Source organism: Gymnoscopelus braueri (assembly GCF_963280865.1).
Source record: "Gymnoscopelus braueri genome assembly, chromosome: 13".
NCBI classification, from domain to species: domain Eukaryota; kingdom Metazoa; phylum Chordata; class Actinopteri; order Myctophiformes; family Myctophidae; genus Gymnoscopelus; species Gymnoscopelus braueri.
Window position 1 is genome coordinate 6782604 of NC_137615.1, and position 15840 is coordinate 6798443.

A 15840-nucleotide genomic window follows, 5' to 3' on the forward strand; every position below is an offset into this window, starting at 1 on the left:
CTGTCTCTGTGCCGTTTAACCACACACACACACACACACACACACACACACACACACACACACACACACACACACACACACACAGAGATCAGCCTGCGGCAGTGTAAAGTAGTAAGACATTTAGAAATAGAGTCTGACTCACTTATTTGTGTGCCAGTATTGCTCACCGAAAATAGCTGCATTCATCCCAGCGCAACAACATGTTGTGAAGATCTGCCATTTTTGGTTGTAGGGCTAGGTTAAAAGGTTAGAAATTAATAATAATAATAATAATAATAATAATAATTATAATGTTAATAAAATGGCATTCTTAAACACGCCATCTAGAAATGGCCTCACAAGTATAATAATTCAAACCTGTATGCGTGTGTGTGTGTGTGTCTCGTTTAACCGGCCCACGGTGGGTTCCTGTCTCATCAATCAATGGCGCAGCCTTTGGCTAACACACACACACACACACACACACACACACACACACACACACACACACACACACACACACACACACACACACACACACACACACACACACACACCTCCTGTGGTCTCCGTTTCTCTGCTTACAAACGAACACATTGATTTCACTCTTTGTAGTTAAACTCCTATTGATTTGACTGTGTCTGAAATTACCTGCAAGCTGCCTAATGCACGCACGCACACATATACAGTACATGCATGCACACGCACACACATATGCACAAACACGCAAATGCAAGCATTCTTAGACGCACTCATGCACACATAAATGCTTGTACGCAAGCACACACACACTCGCACACAGACAGATAGACAGACGCACGCACGCGACCTGCATGCTTGCATGGCTTGCACGCGTTCATGCAATACCCACACACATACTGTGTGGGTGTACGTATGCATGCACATGTCAAAAATAGAGGTGACATACTGAGCTTAAAACACACATCAAGTGATGCCAGATGTTGAGTGAGAAACAAGCAACCAGGTCTCCGAAAATAAGCTCAAAAGAAGCGATATGCCGCAGATTTTGAACCCTATTAATTATACATTGACTATTTGACAAGCTCGCAAGCTTGTAGATCTGCTATTTTCGAAAAATCGTGGAAAGAAAAGAAATATTTTGGAACGTTTTTGAAACATTTTAAACACAAATCTTGTATGGTTCAAGGGACAAATAATATTAATTTGTGGATCATTGACATGAACAACAAGCCCAAAGAAGCAACTTCACTTTGGAAACAAGACCAAAAAACCACAACCCGCTAACTACCAATATTTACAAGCAACTTTACAGACAAACAAGCCCAAAGACGCTTATAATAGGCGCGGACATGGCAACGGAGCACATATCTCACCACACTCACAACCAGCTGTCAAATGTAGCCTGACATCACCTCCACACACACACACACACACACACACACACACACACACACACACACACACACACACAGTCACACACACACACACACACACACACACACACACACACACACACACACACACACACACACACACACACACACACACACACACAGTGTGTGACACAACACCGTCTGTTGATTGGTGGCGGCGCATCAATCTTCTCCGCCTTTCAGGTGTTTTATTCACCAGAAAAATCACACACCGCAAACACAACTGCACATGTACTAAACACACACAAGCATACATGCACTCACTCACTCAAAGAAGTACACACCCAATTGCAACACTCACACGCGCACACAAACCCACACACAAGCAGGGACTTTTTTTTACACATGTGACACACACACACGCACACGCACACACACACACACAGCAGGTGGTCTAGTATAATTGGTTGGCTCAGCTGAGGCAGAGAGCTGCAGGGTTGGGCTTAGGGTGACGAGGGACCAGTGGTGGAAAAAGTACTCAAATTCTTTACTTAAGTAAAAGTATCAATTACTGCTATGTAGAAACACTCCGTTACAAGTAAACGTCCAGAATAAAACATTCACTTGAGTAAAAGTACCAAAGTGTTGGTATCAAAATGTACTTAAAGTACCAAAAGTAGAAAGTACTCATTATGCACAATGTCCCATTTCACAAGTTTGTATGTATAGAATATACAATCTTTTGAAAATAGCAGATCTACAAGCTCACAACACGTCGCATCGCGATGCGTTTTGAGCTTGTAGATCTGCTATTTTCAAATGGCCAAAATGTATATAGGGCTGAAGTGGGTAATGTATGTTTTGTAATAATAATCAACATCTACAAAGAATCAGAATCAGAATCAGTTTTATTGTCACATCACAGGTTTACAAGGTAAAAAAGTGGGTGAAATTCGTTTTTGTACATCGTTCCCATCGCAACGTTAGTTTCCATAGAAAGAAGAGGGGGGGGGGGGTGGAGAAGAAGAGGGGGTGGGGGGCAAGTGGGAAGGAGATCAAAACAAGAGAGCAACAGAAGGCCAGACAAGTTATCTACATATTTACAAAGTACCTGAGATAATAAAAAACTAAAAAAAAATAAGGTGCCTGAGCATAGCAGCAATGTATTGTATACTGTGTTTTATACTGTGTTATACTTATACTGTGCATGATATACATGTACGTTAAGGTGCTTAGAGGAAAAGAGCACAATAAAAAAGACAAAAAAAGTCAGTGCGTTATACATGGGATTAAGGTGCAAAAGGTCAGTGCGTGTCCACCTAGGGTGGACTGACCCTGGTATAATCCGCAAGTAGCTCCATGAGGGAGTGCAACAGAAAGTCATTTGTACCTGGTGTAGTCCACCACACACACTTACTAGTTACACAAAGTAACTAGTAACTAAAGTTTTCAAATAATTGTAGTGGAGTAAAAGTACAATATTTGCCTCTGAGATGTAGTGGAGTAGAAGTAAAAGTACTGAAAGTTGGAAATACTCCAGTAAAGTAAAAATACCTCAACATTGTACTTAAGTACAGTAATTGAGTACATGTACTTAGTTACTATACACCACTGCGAGGGACACGCGCGCACACACACACACACACACACACACACACACACACACACACACACACACACACACACACACACACACACACACACACACACACACACACACACACACACACACCCGTCCAGGTGTGATGAATGACTCATTTCAGCGGTGCACCTGCCACTCTTAAATCACACACCTTTATTTGTGTCTTTTCTTCAAAACAGTTGCACCCAAACAACCTTCTCTATAGAGAGACAAGGTGAAAGAAATGGCCCCAGAGCATAAAAAATAAGTCTCCCATCAAATTCACTGTAATTTCTTCACATTAAGTTGCAGTCTCCAGAGGGCGATGGGTTTGGGGCGATGGGTGGGGGTGTCCTTTCTTCCTAAAAGTGTAGTTTGAACACTGGGGTGTTAAACATGCAGCAGAGACCACCACAGTGTTCATATAATTATGTGTTCGTCCAAAACAAATGCCCCCAGTGCCACTGTGGCCCACTTCTGTGTGTGTGTGTGTGTGTGTGTGTGTGTGTGTGTGTGTGTGTGTGTGTGTGTGTGTGTGTGTGTGTGTGTGTGTGTGTGTGTGTGTGTGTGTGTGTGTGTGTGTGTGTGTGTGTGTGTGTGTGTGTGTGTGTGTGTGTGTGTGTGTGTGTGTGTGTGTGTGAGAGGATCATTCTGCTGGTGTTTTATCTGGTGAGTCCTTTTCATAAAGCCTCTCTATACTTTATCAGAAAAAACACTGGCTTATCAGCTGTCGAGGTGCAGAGTTTAAATTGACAATTAAATTGCTGTCGTGGCATACTACATTCAAAGACCATGCTCCAACTCTGGCTGATATGATAATGGAGGGGGGGAAAAGTATGTTTTAATTGCAATGCGCATGTAAAGATATGATAATAAAAAGTGTATTTTAATTGCACTGCACATGCAATGTCCAACAAGGGAGAAGAGTTGAACATTAGTGATAGTTTATAAACTCTCTGTGCAGCTCTGCATTGAAATCAGTGGGGGGAAAAGTACTCACATCTTTTATTTAAGTAAAAGTATCAATACCACAATATTAAAATACAAGTAATTACAAGTAACAGGCCTGTGTTCAAAATGTTACTTGAGTAAAGGTACAAAAGTAGGCTATTGGCATCAAAATATACTATTTCACTGATAGTGTTTATTAATTACAACTCGTATTATCGATGAACAGTCAAGCAGTTATTCCTTAACATCCCTACTACTTTAGAGACGTGCTGCTGAGATGGTCTCAAAATAAAAAAATCTCAAAAAAGTTCCAAGATGGGGACCTCAATACTCGATGGTTCGCCTCTAGCGGCACAAACTAAAAACACCTTGTGTACTCGCACACACATCAACAATCACTCCTTTGCCTTACGACTGCATTCCACAGAGAGCCAGTCAAATCCATTTGGCAGATATTAGTAAACCGCCCCACACTACTGAAAATTGGAAATACTGAAAATTTGAAATACTCCAGTGAAGTAAAAATACCTCCAACTTTTACTTAAGTACAGTACTTGAGTAAATGTAATTACAGTAGTTACTTTCCACCACTGCATAACACTAACAGAACATGATATGTGTATTAGTCACAGAGACGGTATGCATTCACAATTTGTATTACTGTCCACAAAGAACAAATAACACTCCAAAATTGTAATACAATAAAATAAAAATAATAATAAACTTTATTTATATAGCATCTTTCATGACATAAATGCAGTGCAAAGTGCTTTACAGAACAAAACAAAAACATACAATAAAATAAAATACACAATAAAACAGTGGCAAAGAACACTGGCATAGAATTAATGGCTAAAACAAAACATAACAGGCAGTGAGGCAGTGAGCAAAACAGTAAAGACATGAATAACAACACAGAGATTTAGAAGAGAAAAAATCAACTAAAAGCAAGAGTGAAGAAATATGTCTTGAGCTGTGCTTTAAAACTGTCCACAGAGGGTGCCTGTCTTATGTGTAATGGGAGTTTATTCCAAGCCGTCGGACTGTAGAAGCAGAATGCTGCTTCACCGTGTTCATGACATTTCAGGCACTTCGAGTAGGCCTGCACTAGAAGCAGTGGTGTAAAGAAACTAAGTACATTTACTTAATTACTGTACTTAAGTACAATTTTGAGGTATTTGTACTTTACTTGAGTATTTCCAATTTCCAATACTTTTACTTCTACTCCACTACATCTCAGAGGCAAATATTGTACTTTTACTCCACTACAATTATTTGAAAACTTTAGTTACTAGTTACTTTTCAGATATAAATTATGATATTATAAAACAAACATTAACCACTTCAGCCCTATTTTATACATAGGCTATTTGAAAATAGCCGATCTACAAGCTCACAACGCGTCGCAGCGCGACGCGTTGTGAGCTTGTAGATCGGCTATTTTCAAATATTTAGTACTTTTACTTTTGATACTTTAAGTACATTTTGATGCCAATACTTTTGTACTTTTACCCGAGTAAATTTTGAATTCTGGACTTTTACTTGTATCAGAGTATTTTTATATTGCAGTATTGGTACTTTTACTTAAGTAAAGAATTTGAGTACTTTTTCCACCACTGACTAGAAGACCTGAGGGGGCGGTTTGGAACACATTTAGGGAGGAGGTCATAGAGGTAGGAAGGTGCCAGACCATTGAGAGCTTTATAAACAAGTAAAATTAATGTTAAAATCAATCCTAAAAACAACCGGGAGCCAATGCAGTGATGCTAAAACTGGAGTAATATGTTCTCTCATCTTAGTTTTAGTCAAAACTCTGGCTGCCGCATTTTGAACTAGTTGTAGTCTGTCGGTTGTTTTCTTTGGCAGGCCAGAAAAAGTGAATCATTATGTTTCGCTGCTGCTTCTGTTGGAGATGAAGGCTATTTAAACAACAAACACATTGTGCAATGAAATGATTTGTTACCCCTCTAGTGTCACGCTATCTCCGCGCGTCCATTGTATGGTGAAGATAAGAGCGGACAAGATTGTTAAAATGAAGTGTATTTATTAATCAAGCAGAGTCTCTGGGCTCACACTTTCGCTTTCCTTATCAGCAACAAGTTGCACTGGGGCCAGTTCACGAAGTCTGCACGCTCCTATCTGTCCCTAGAGAATATATTGAAATGTGCGGTGGTTTCCAAGATGGGAGGGTCACTCCTTCATCCGCAACTTTGCCATCTGACTCATCACCTCTCTTCATACAATATAGGGGGGGGGGGGGGGACATTTCTGTTCAACCTGCAGTTTTCAAAGATTAGGGAAGGACAGAAAGGAACAGAAACCATGTGCACATGTATAGACACACGTACCATGGACACAAGTACAGACAGATGACCTCTCATCACTTCCAACGGCCGGGGCCATCTGACGGTTTAACCTTAAAAGTTACTTGATCATATCCTGTTATCAGTTCTATATTTCCGTAAGCTAAGCCACTCTTACTATTCACATCACACATGGGGCTTTCCACTGCCATTGCTCTGAGATAACCTTTTCATTACGTGGATTCAAGTGCATGGCAATCATGAGCACACTTATTATATTTGTCTTAATGATTACATTGGTTAGTATTAGTAATGTCTTCTTTTTGGTCTTTAAAAGGACAGCAATTAAACAATATTATTTAAAACAACCGCATACTCTTATGATAATACCAACTGGTAATAACTAAAGTTTTAAAGGATATCAATAGCCAACACTTCCTCTTTGGAAACAGTGGACACAATTAACTTAGGTATCCTAAGACCATTGGGCCTCATGCAGCAATAAGTTCCTAATGTTTCCTCTTACATTTCTTCCTAAGTGAATTCCTAAGAGAAGTTGAGTCAGATTCATGAAACGTTCTTAAAGGGCAGAATTGTTCGTAACTATGTTCTTGATGATGATGAATCACAATCCTCGTAACTTGAAGGGGTGTGCCAGTTCATCCTAATTACCATAGGGAACCGCCCCACCAATCCCCATATAAGGCATGACTGCATGGCTCTGCCTGCAGTCACACCTGTGTGTGATTGCTGCACACAGAAATCACAGGAAATCACACACAGAAATAAAATTGAGAGAATGAAGTAAAGAATACCTAAACTATAAGTCTACAGATGGTGGAACACCAGACTCCAAACATAAAAATAAATTAATTAATAGTTCTGTGGAGGTACTTCTGAAGTGAACAGCAGATTATTTTATTTAATTAATGAATGTATTTTATTATTTCTCTCACATTAATCAACATATCACCACTAGACATCAATGTACATTTGCTGAAATTAGCTGTTAAAAATGTTATCCATATGTCATGTTCAGAAGTAGCGTTAGTAGTGGATATAAAACATTTTATTACTGAAAGCTGGTGGGTGGATATGGAAGGTCTTTAAGGTAGCAGCTGCTTGGTATGTAATGGGGTGGAAATAGGGGTGTGGTGGGTGATATGGTGGTGCAAGGAGGGGTGTAGGGGGCTATGTGGGGGGTATGGGGATGGGTATGACGGGTGGGTATAGGGGGGCTTTCAGGTAGGAAGGGGACTGGAAAATGGGGGGGGTGGCGAATGTCGGGGATATGGGGGGTGATGAGGGTGGGTTGGGTGGGGGGTTATGGGGTAGGTATGGGGCTTGGGCTTCAACTCAAACGGGTCCGTTTGGGTTAGATTGTAATTTCAGACCCGTTGAAAACATTTTCATGTCAAGGACCCCCAAATTGACATGCATTTGGCTGCAGACCCCCACCTGAAAATATTTTCTGCCAGGGAAAATGTTTCAAGATTTATCAAAATGTCTCGAAAATAGACGATCTACAAGCTCAAAATGGCCAGTAATGGGACGTGTTGTGAGCTTGTAGATCGGCTATTTTCAAACAAAGGATAAAATAGGGTTAAAGTGATTAAACTGTTCTTCGTTTGCTGTGGACCCCTGAAACTCCCTGAAGGACCCCTGGGGGTCCCCAGACCACACTTTGAGAACCACTGCTCTAAAGATATGAAAAAAAATATTATTGTAATTTAAATCCTATATTATACAACTGTAGAATTGAAGAAACTTCGAGAATTAGTTATTTTTGCACAAATATGTCACACTTAAGAACTCAAAGGCCAGCCTAAGAGTGCTCATCAGTGTGTGTAGATTCTGTTCTTACCTGAGAACAGATCATAGCTAAGAAAACATTGGAGTATACCAAAATCTTCTTAAAAACCTCTTAAATGGGTCTAAGAAAAAAAATCCTCTTAAGAAAGTGTGCGTAGATTCTGTTCTTACCTAAGAACATATCACAGCTAAGAAAACATTGGAGTATGCCAAAATCTTCTTAAAAACTTCTTAAGTGGGTTTAAGAAGAAATCTCCTCTTAAGTACCGTTGCTGAATGAGGCCCATTGTCATGAAAAGTAAATCCTGTTATAATTTACTAATTTACTTATATATATTATGCAAGGGATAATGTATTGGGAGGTAGTCATTATTGAAATGCAAAGCCCGAAAGGGTGATTATGCACCGAGGCGGAGCCGAGGTGCATAATCACTCTGAAGGGCTTTACATTTCAATAATGACTACCTCCCCATACATTATCCAGCTTATTACACGGCTGCTTAATAAATACATTAATAAATTGACCCAAAAGTAACAACAAAACAAAGTATTTCCTTGCTTACGGTAAGTATTGGGCTGGGCGGAGAAGTTCGCCTCGGAAAACAAATGACATTAGTCCATAAGGTAACCGCAAGACTCACCCCAAAACACACTGGCCCCCATTCTTTACCACCGGATTTGCGTATAATACCGCCGGATTTTCCCCGGGGTGACTGTGTTTTGGGGCGAGCGTTTTGATATTCTTGCATCGGTGCGCCACGAAACAAGTGTAGAGGATCAAATAGAATCACTTTTCGGTCATTGCATCGTCTATTTCTCGCAACGTTTAGTTGTAAATTACATTGTTTGTTTGTTTACATGGCTGTCATGTATGATAAAGCATAAAACCAAGCAGCGCAGGTTGACATGAGCAGGTGTTCTGAGTCTCTGATTAGACAGCGGTCCGTTATAGAGCTCATCGGTCATTATCCAGAAATAATGACCAATGACTGACCAATCACAATCGAGCATTCAACCAAGCCATGTAATAAATACTTTGAATATGTATCAAGTCAGTAGCTTAGCTGACTGAGTATGTTTTTTATGTTAACTAAACCAAGTTCACATACATACTCAAACTGATGTTAACTCATTCAGTGCCAAACTTATTTATGGCTTTATCACCCCTGTGCCAAGGCAAACGTGACGTCGGCGACGTCAATGGCACTGAGTGAGTTAAGATAAAAAAAAGAATATGCAAAAATCTGTAGTTTAAGAACATGTATTCTCTAAAATAGACCTATTTTCTTTTATTTCTACTTTTATTTCTACTTCCTCATGAGGGGGTGTGGTGCCTGGGGGTGAGGGGGCCGCACCCTCAGCACCCATATTTTCAGCGGATATGTCAGGGTTACACTGATCGTTCACATCATCGCGGCAAACCAAGCAAACCAATAAAAAGCCGTAACCTAACAGGCAGAGAGCCAGTATGATGTAGTTCAGAGTGGTGGTCCAGAAGGCAAACAGGTAGACGGTCTTGTCGCAATAATCCCACGGCCGCCGCGTCTTATTGTAGTTGGGCTCATAGATGGAGTAGATCCGCACGTTACCTAGAATAAATGGGGGGGGGGGGGGGGGATATTTCAGAATGTTATTGGCAATGTGATGCACAAATGTATGTTGCTATATACTGTACATAGCAACAAGAACCCCAAAAGGGGTTCCCGTCCTGAAAGGTATAGTTACAAATACGGGTTCCCGCCCAAAATGGGTTAATACGTACGCAATATTAATATAATAAACTTGAAAGATTACGCTCCCGGTTTGTCCAAGACTATTACTTTTCAGAAGAAAAACATAAATAACTAGAAAAAGTGCTCCTCGGTGCACAGGTCTCCGCCAGGTCAGGTAGGTTATTTTGGGCCAGCAATGTTCGGAATTCGCCAATCAGGATGGAATATGAAAAATCGGACGGAACCATCTTGATCACTTGACTATAGAGATAATGGGTACCGATTTGCATGATTTCGGGACAAAATTTGTAGGAGTAATATAAAAAATAAAAGTGTTGCAAAAATCGGCCTCATGGTGGCGCTATAAAAGGACAATTTTAAAAGGGTGGCATTTGTTCCTCAGCGTCGGAATGTGCGTGCAAAGTTTCACCGCAATGGGATGCTGCGTTCATGATTTGCGCCATTTTGTTCAAAACAGGCCACTCCTACAAACTTTAGATGTCAATCTTAGCCAATTAGGACGGAATATGAAAAATCAAACACATCCGTCTTGATCACATGACTATAGAGATCATGTGTACCGATTTGCGTGAAATTTGGATAAAATCTGAATGCTTAATATCATCACAAAAATGTGTTTTACATATGTCGGCCTCCTGGTGGCGCTGTAAAAGGCAGATGTTAAAAATGCAGGTCAAAGGTTTTTTCTTGGCCTCTAGAGAGTGCGCATACAAAGTTTTACACAGATCGGTGAAGTTATATGTAAAAAAAGATTTGAAAATGTTCAAGTGGCATTTCTTCCTTGGTTAGTGGGAATGTGTGTGCACAATTTCACGGAAATTGCAGGCTGTGTTCATGATTTGAGGCATTTTGTTCAAAACGGAGTACTCCTGCAAACTTTGGAAGCCAATTTTAGCCAATCAGGATGGAATATGAAAAATCTGAAAGTCGTTTAATGACTATAGAGATACTTTGTACCGATTTGTGATCTGTGGAGTACTGTCCAATTTTTTTTTTGTTGCAGAAATCGGCCTCCTGGTGGCGATATAAAAGGCCCATGTGAAAACCTTCCTAGCCTGTGTTATCAAAGAAAAGCGGGCGACAATGGCCAAAACTCAATCGAAAATCGGAGATCGAAAACCGGCGATCGAAAACCGGTGAAAGTGGCCGTTTTCAAGATGTTTTGGCCATTATCTCTGGAACGGAAGGTCCAATCTGCTCCAGTAAATCCTGGAGCAGATTGTTGTCCAGTTCAAAGCTTGTTGGGTGCGTGACTTTGAGGACATTAAGCACGCAATGACACCTTTTCGGATTTTTGGGGTTTTCGGGCCTAAAAGTATGGTACTTGTTCGGGGGAAAAAATCCAATAGGTGCCCTTTTGAGATTCCAGCCCCTGCCTCTCCAAATCCTTCTGCACGTCCCTGCCACAGACACACTTAACCACTTCCATTCCCAAGTAGGGCATTCAAAAAAATCGATAAAAAAAGGATTGAAATATGATTCATTCAAATATGAATATACACAGAGGTTTCTGTTTGACAGCACAGCGGTGTGGAATGTGTTGGTTTTCCTGGGCTGTGGAGGGACCAACCAGGCTTTAAAAACTCACCAGTGATGATCCAGGTTATGAGGAAAAGACCGGTCACAGAATACAAACTAGTGCTGAATCTCTTCTCCAGGAACCAAGCAAGCAAATTCTGCACCAGGCAAAAACATCCCAGCACCAGCACGTAGACGGGGATGAATGGCTGACTGGGGCACTGGTACAGGTACACTGAACCTGTGGAACACATTATCGGTGTTGTCGGGCAGAAACCTCCATATTTTAACTTTTTTTGTGTTTTTTTTTCATAAATGAACGCCCTAATTGATCATAACTACAGCGTCACACAAAAGCATCAAAAGTAGCAGATCTACAAGCTCCAAGCGCGCCATGGAGCGACGCGTTTTGAGCTTGTAGATCTTTTACTTTTGCTACTTTTGAATTTCAACCCTGAAAAGTAAGAGTTTGGATATTTGAGGTTTCCACACGACAGAGACTGTGGACTGAATGGAATGGACTGCATTTACTGTATATCACTGGTTCCCAAACACTGGGTTGGGGCCCATTTGTGAGCTTGTAGATCTGCTATTTTCACTAGCTTGGGCCCTGGGCAGACTCTTTTGGGTCTCGAGCTAAAAGGTTTGGGAACCACTGGTATATAGCACCTCTCCAAAGCGCTTTACGAGGCATTTCACATTCACCCATTCACTGCATTCACACACACACACCAATGGTGGTTGAAACCATGCAAACGGCTCATCGGGAGCAGTTAGGGGTTCAGTCAGTGTCTTGCTCAAGGACACTTCGACACACAAGACTAGATTGACTGCATACAGACAGACAGACAGACAGACGTGTGGTCACTGCTTTCTACAGGAGCGTATGGCATTGTTTTTACAACCACGTCGCTCGTGATTGTTACGACATCAGAGCTGATAATTAAACCCTCTATGCAGAAGATGAATGAGATTTCTACTGACAGCATGTGTCAGCGTTGAGCTCTTTTTATTGGACATTCATTATGTAGATATGTAAATGCATACCTGTGGGTCTGGTGGGCAGTGCTGGACAGTACGTGCATTTACTTGAGTTATCTGCATACTTTTACAAGTTTGTTATGAATCTGCTATTTTCACCAAAATGCTGTTTACGAAACTAAAGAGTCATACAAATATAAAATAGAATACATTATCCATCTACTCACCGATTACAATGTGGGCAATGTAGTACATCACGGGGAGCACAAAGGCACATGCTAAGGGAAGACAGATAGAAGAACACGTTCATTTTGTACAAAGTCAACCAAACAGAAATAGTTAACTTTTAAAGGCAGAACAGGTATCTCACCTGTTTTCTTTTCTGAAGACATTTTAAGAAGTGACTGAAACCTAAAGAAGAATATAATAATAATAATAATGATAATGATAATGATAATAATACACTTTTTTTTTTTCTAAAACAGGAAAGTGTTTTACGAAAAAAAATAACAACTATCTATCAAATGCAAATTTGTCGGAATTAAGCATTTAAGTATTTATAATATAAATACTGGTCTGTTTGTCGAAATGCTTAATTCCGACAAATAGAATAAATGTAGAATTTCAAGCACTTTTGTGTACTGAAAACCCTATCTACAATATACTCACCAGGCTTAAGTCTTCTCTGTTAATGAGGTTAACGATCAGCTTATTATCTCTGCTGTTTCACTTTTGATTCTCATAAAGTTGTTCATTTAGAACAACGTGAGCATTCTGTTGTCAAAAGTTAACCCTTCCCTGGACTCTCTCGCGCTGTGTGCAGGTTGACAAGTGCAGAATAAAAATATAAAGTTATACATATTTAACTTTATGTTTTACTTTTCTTAAACTTTTTCAATGAGATTAATATAATATTGACTGAGAAGAGCCTGAGAGTCATTTACGGTCATTTACGGTGAAGTTTAACCTCAAGCAGATGAGTCTGCACAGAATTTTAGACAGTGTTTCTAAAACACTGGGTCAGGGCCTGTTTTTGGGTCACATACCCATTTGTATGTGTCAGAGTAAATCTCCCTTTATCTCTGTAATTATGATTTATTTTAAACAGATTAAAAAATATTTTTCAAAAATAATTCCAGGAATAAAAAACACCATCCATATTCCAAACTTAACCTCACAGAAACAAACATGTCTAAATCTAACCTTAACTTCTCAAATAATTGTATTTTATTTCTTTGGAAATGTTTAATGTGACTAATTCTGTGCATGGCTTAAGACCGAAATAAACTATTCATTCAAACTAACACTCACACACACACACACACACACACACACACACACACACACACACACACACACACACACACACACACACACACACACACACACACACACACACACACACACACACACACACAGAGAGACACACACACACACAAATATAATTAATACAGAGATGCTTGAAATAAGATATTTAGTTAGTTTACAAGCCACCAGTCTGAATCCAATCTGTAGAGACATTGCCAGTAAGTATGAAGTTATGCAGATTATTTCCTTTCCCCTCTAAGCCACGCCCAAACTGCAGGGATCGAACAATAATACAGCGATATATAAACATTAATAGGCAATATGTGCAGAAAATCATATCACCTCAAACAGCACAGCTGTCACAACTCCCTTCTGCACTCACTGTGTGCATCCAGGCAATGATAGAAGAGTACTGGAAACCCTGTAGCTCCACACAGACAGGCACAGCCTACTGAGACCCAAGAGGGAAATAGCAGGAGTCACCATCTCCGGTTTCCTTCCCGTATCTGTGTGACGTACAGTGGTAGCCAGTTGGTTTACTCACGAGCGGTACCTATGGGAGAGGTACCCATCTGGTACCCATCAAAACCACACCCCTCTGGGGGTGTGGTTTTGCCTTGGAGGGCGGGGTTTAGCCGCGGGGGAGGTGGTTTCGGGGGAGACAGGAAGCAGCTTGGAGTCTATTGATTCCAATGGGAGAGTGAACGTGAACACAGCTTCTGAACCATTCTTTAACTCCATGGTCACTGAACTAAATATTGGACCCAATCGTCACAAGACACACAATATGTACAAGATTTTCATACTAAAATAGCTTTTTTTAGAGACGCAAATGAGGAGAAAATCAACTTTGTTATCGACTTTTCTCTATCCCAGCAACATACTCTCGTGAGATTTGGAAGAATCCATCTGCAGTCTGACGGACGAGACATAGAGGGCTCTGTCCCTTTTATATATATTTTATTAATATATTAGATTTTAACTCTAAAAACTGATAAACTGAGATTCTGAATATAGTACATGAAATCAATATGGACATATTAAAAAATAAAAACAATGTGTGTTCCAATGCTCAATAATATCATTTCCGTTATTAACTGTCTTGGTTGATGTTTTGGGAATCATGACATTTTGCTAAACAGTCATACTAAACACACTTTGGTCAAACATAAAACTTATAAATAAAAGGCCATGTTACAATGTTGAGCAGAATAACAGGAGCGCATCTAGCATAAGACTGAATAATACGTGTGTGTTTGTGGGGGAATTTTATAGGTGTCATGTAACAGTGAACTTTCAAACATGTAAAGCATTTATTTTCTTTGTAGTGGAGTAAAATAACAATATTTGCCTTTGAGATGTAGGCTATAGTGGAGTAGAAGTAAAAGCACCTCAAAATGGTACTTAAGTATAGTGCTTAAGTAAATGTACTTAGTTACTTTACCTCTGCATCCGTATTGTGGGGAAAGCTAACGCAGAGAATAGCTGATTGACAAGCTCACAACGCGTCACGTTGCATCACATTGTGAGCTTGTCGATCAGCTATTCTCTGCGTTAGCTTTCCCCACAATAACAGAAAACGGAAAAGACACTATTATAGAGCCCTGAGGGACTACGCTCAACCATAGGGGTTTAAAGGGATAGTTCACTTTCAAACATGTTTGGGGTCATTTTAAAGGGATAGTTCACCCCAAAAGATTTTTTTTCTCCTATCGATTAGTCACCCAATGGAGACTTGAAAATGGAAATGGAAAATGGATTTTTTTAGTTTTTGTCGCATTCCTAAGCCAATACTTTGATGACCGGCAGCGGTTCCGGTAAGAGACACAAAGAGTCTCCTTTGTGTCTCCTACCGGAACCGCTGCCTGCCGGTCTGCTGGTCATCAAATTATTGGCTTAGGAATGCGACAAAAATTACAAAAAAATCCATGAATTCAAGTCTCCATGGGGTGACTAATCGATCATGTTGGGGGTACAGGGGCACTTGCAGGGGGGGGTTCCAGGGGGTACCCAGAAAAAATGTGTTAATAGCGCTCATAGCGTGGCACCGAGTGCCGCGCTATGAGCTTGTAGATCTGCTTTTTTTTTTTATCGTGAAAATGTGTGCAAACCTTTGAATATGTATATATTTTTAAGCAAACATTTGTTGCTCAAATCTTTGCTTCTGGGGGTCCCTGGAACAAAATATTTGAGATGGGGGTCCGCGGCCAGATACATATCATTTTGGGCGTCCTTGACATGAAAAAGTTTGAGAACCACTGCAGTATGTAACACTTTTA

The 15840-nt window shown here is 40.2% G+C and overlaps 1 protein-coding gene across 2 annotated transcripts; it reads right to left on the reverse strand.

The window, feature by feature from the left end:
- Positions 1-8896: 8896 nt before the first annotated feature.
- LOC308097820 (transmembrane protein 272-like) lies at positions 8897-14005 on the reverse strand. Of its 2 annotated transcripts, XM_080445897.1 has the most exons (5): positions 13904-14005; positions 12624-12664; positions 12481-12531; positions 11343-11513; positions 8897-9610 (listed from the first exon to the last, which is right to left on the reverse strand). In XM_080445897.1, the coding sequence occupies exons 2-5, from the start codon at positions 12643-12645 to the stop codon at positions 9273-9275; spliced, it is 582 nt and encodes a 193-aa protein (XP_080302023.1). In that variant the 5' UTR covers positions 12646-12664; positions 13904-14005; the 3' UTR covers positions 8897-9272. The 2 variants fall into 2 exon arrangements, with proteins under 2 accessions (XP_080302023.1, XP_080302024.1); XM_080445898.1 differs by lacking the exon at positions 12624-12664 and having other exon boundaries at positions 13904-13926.
- Between the last annotated feature and the right edge of the window lie 1835 nt (positions 14006-15840).

Bases quoted from the DNA above. Each gene is read 5' to 3' on its own strand.
- LOC308097820 (XM_080445897.1), bottom strand. From the start codon at position 12,645: ATGTCTTCAGAAAAGAAAACAG. The intron at 12,532-12,623 runs GTGAGATACCTG...GTCTTCCCTTAG, and splicing joins GTCTTCAGAAAAGAAAACAG to CATGTGCCTTTGTGCTCCCC. The intron at 11,514-12,480 runs GTGAGTAGATGG...TGTGTTCCACAG, and splicing joins CATTGCCCACATTGTAATCG to GTTCAGTGTACCTGTACCAG.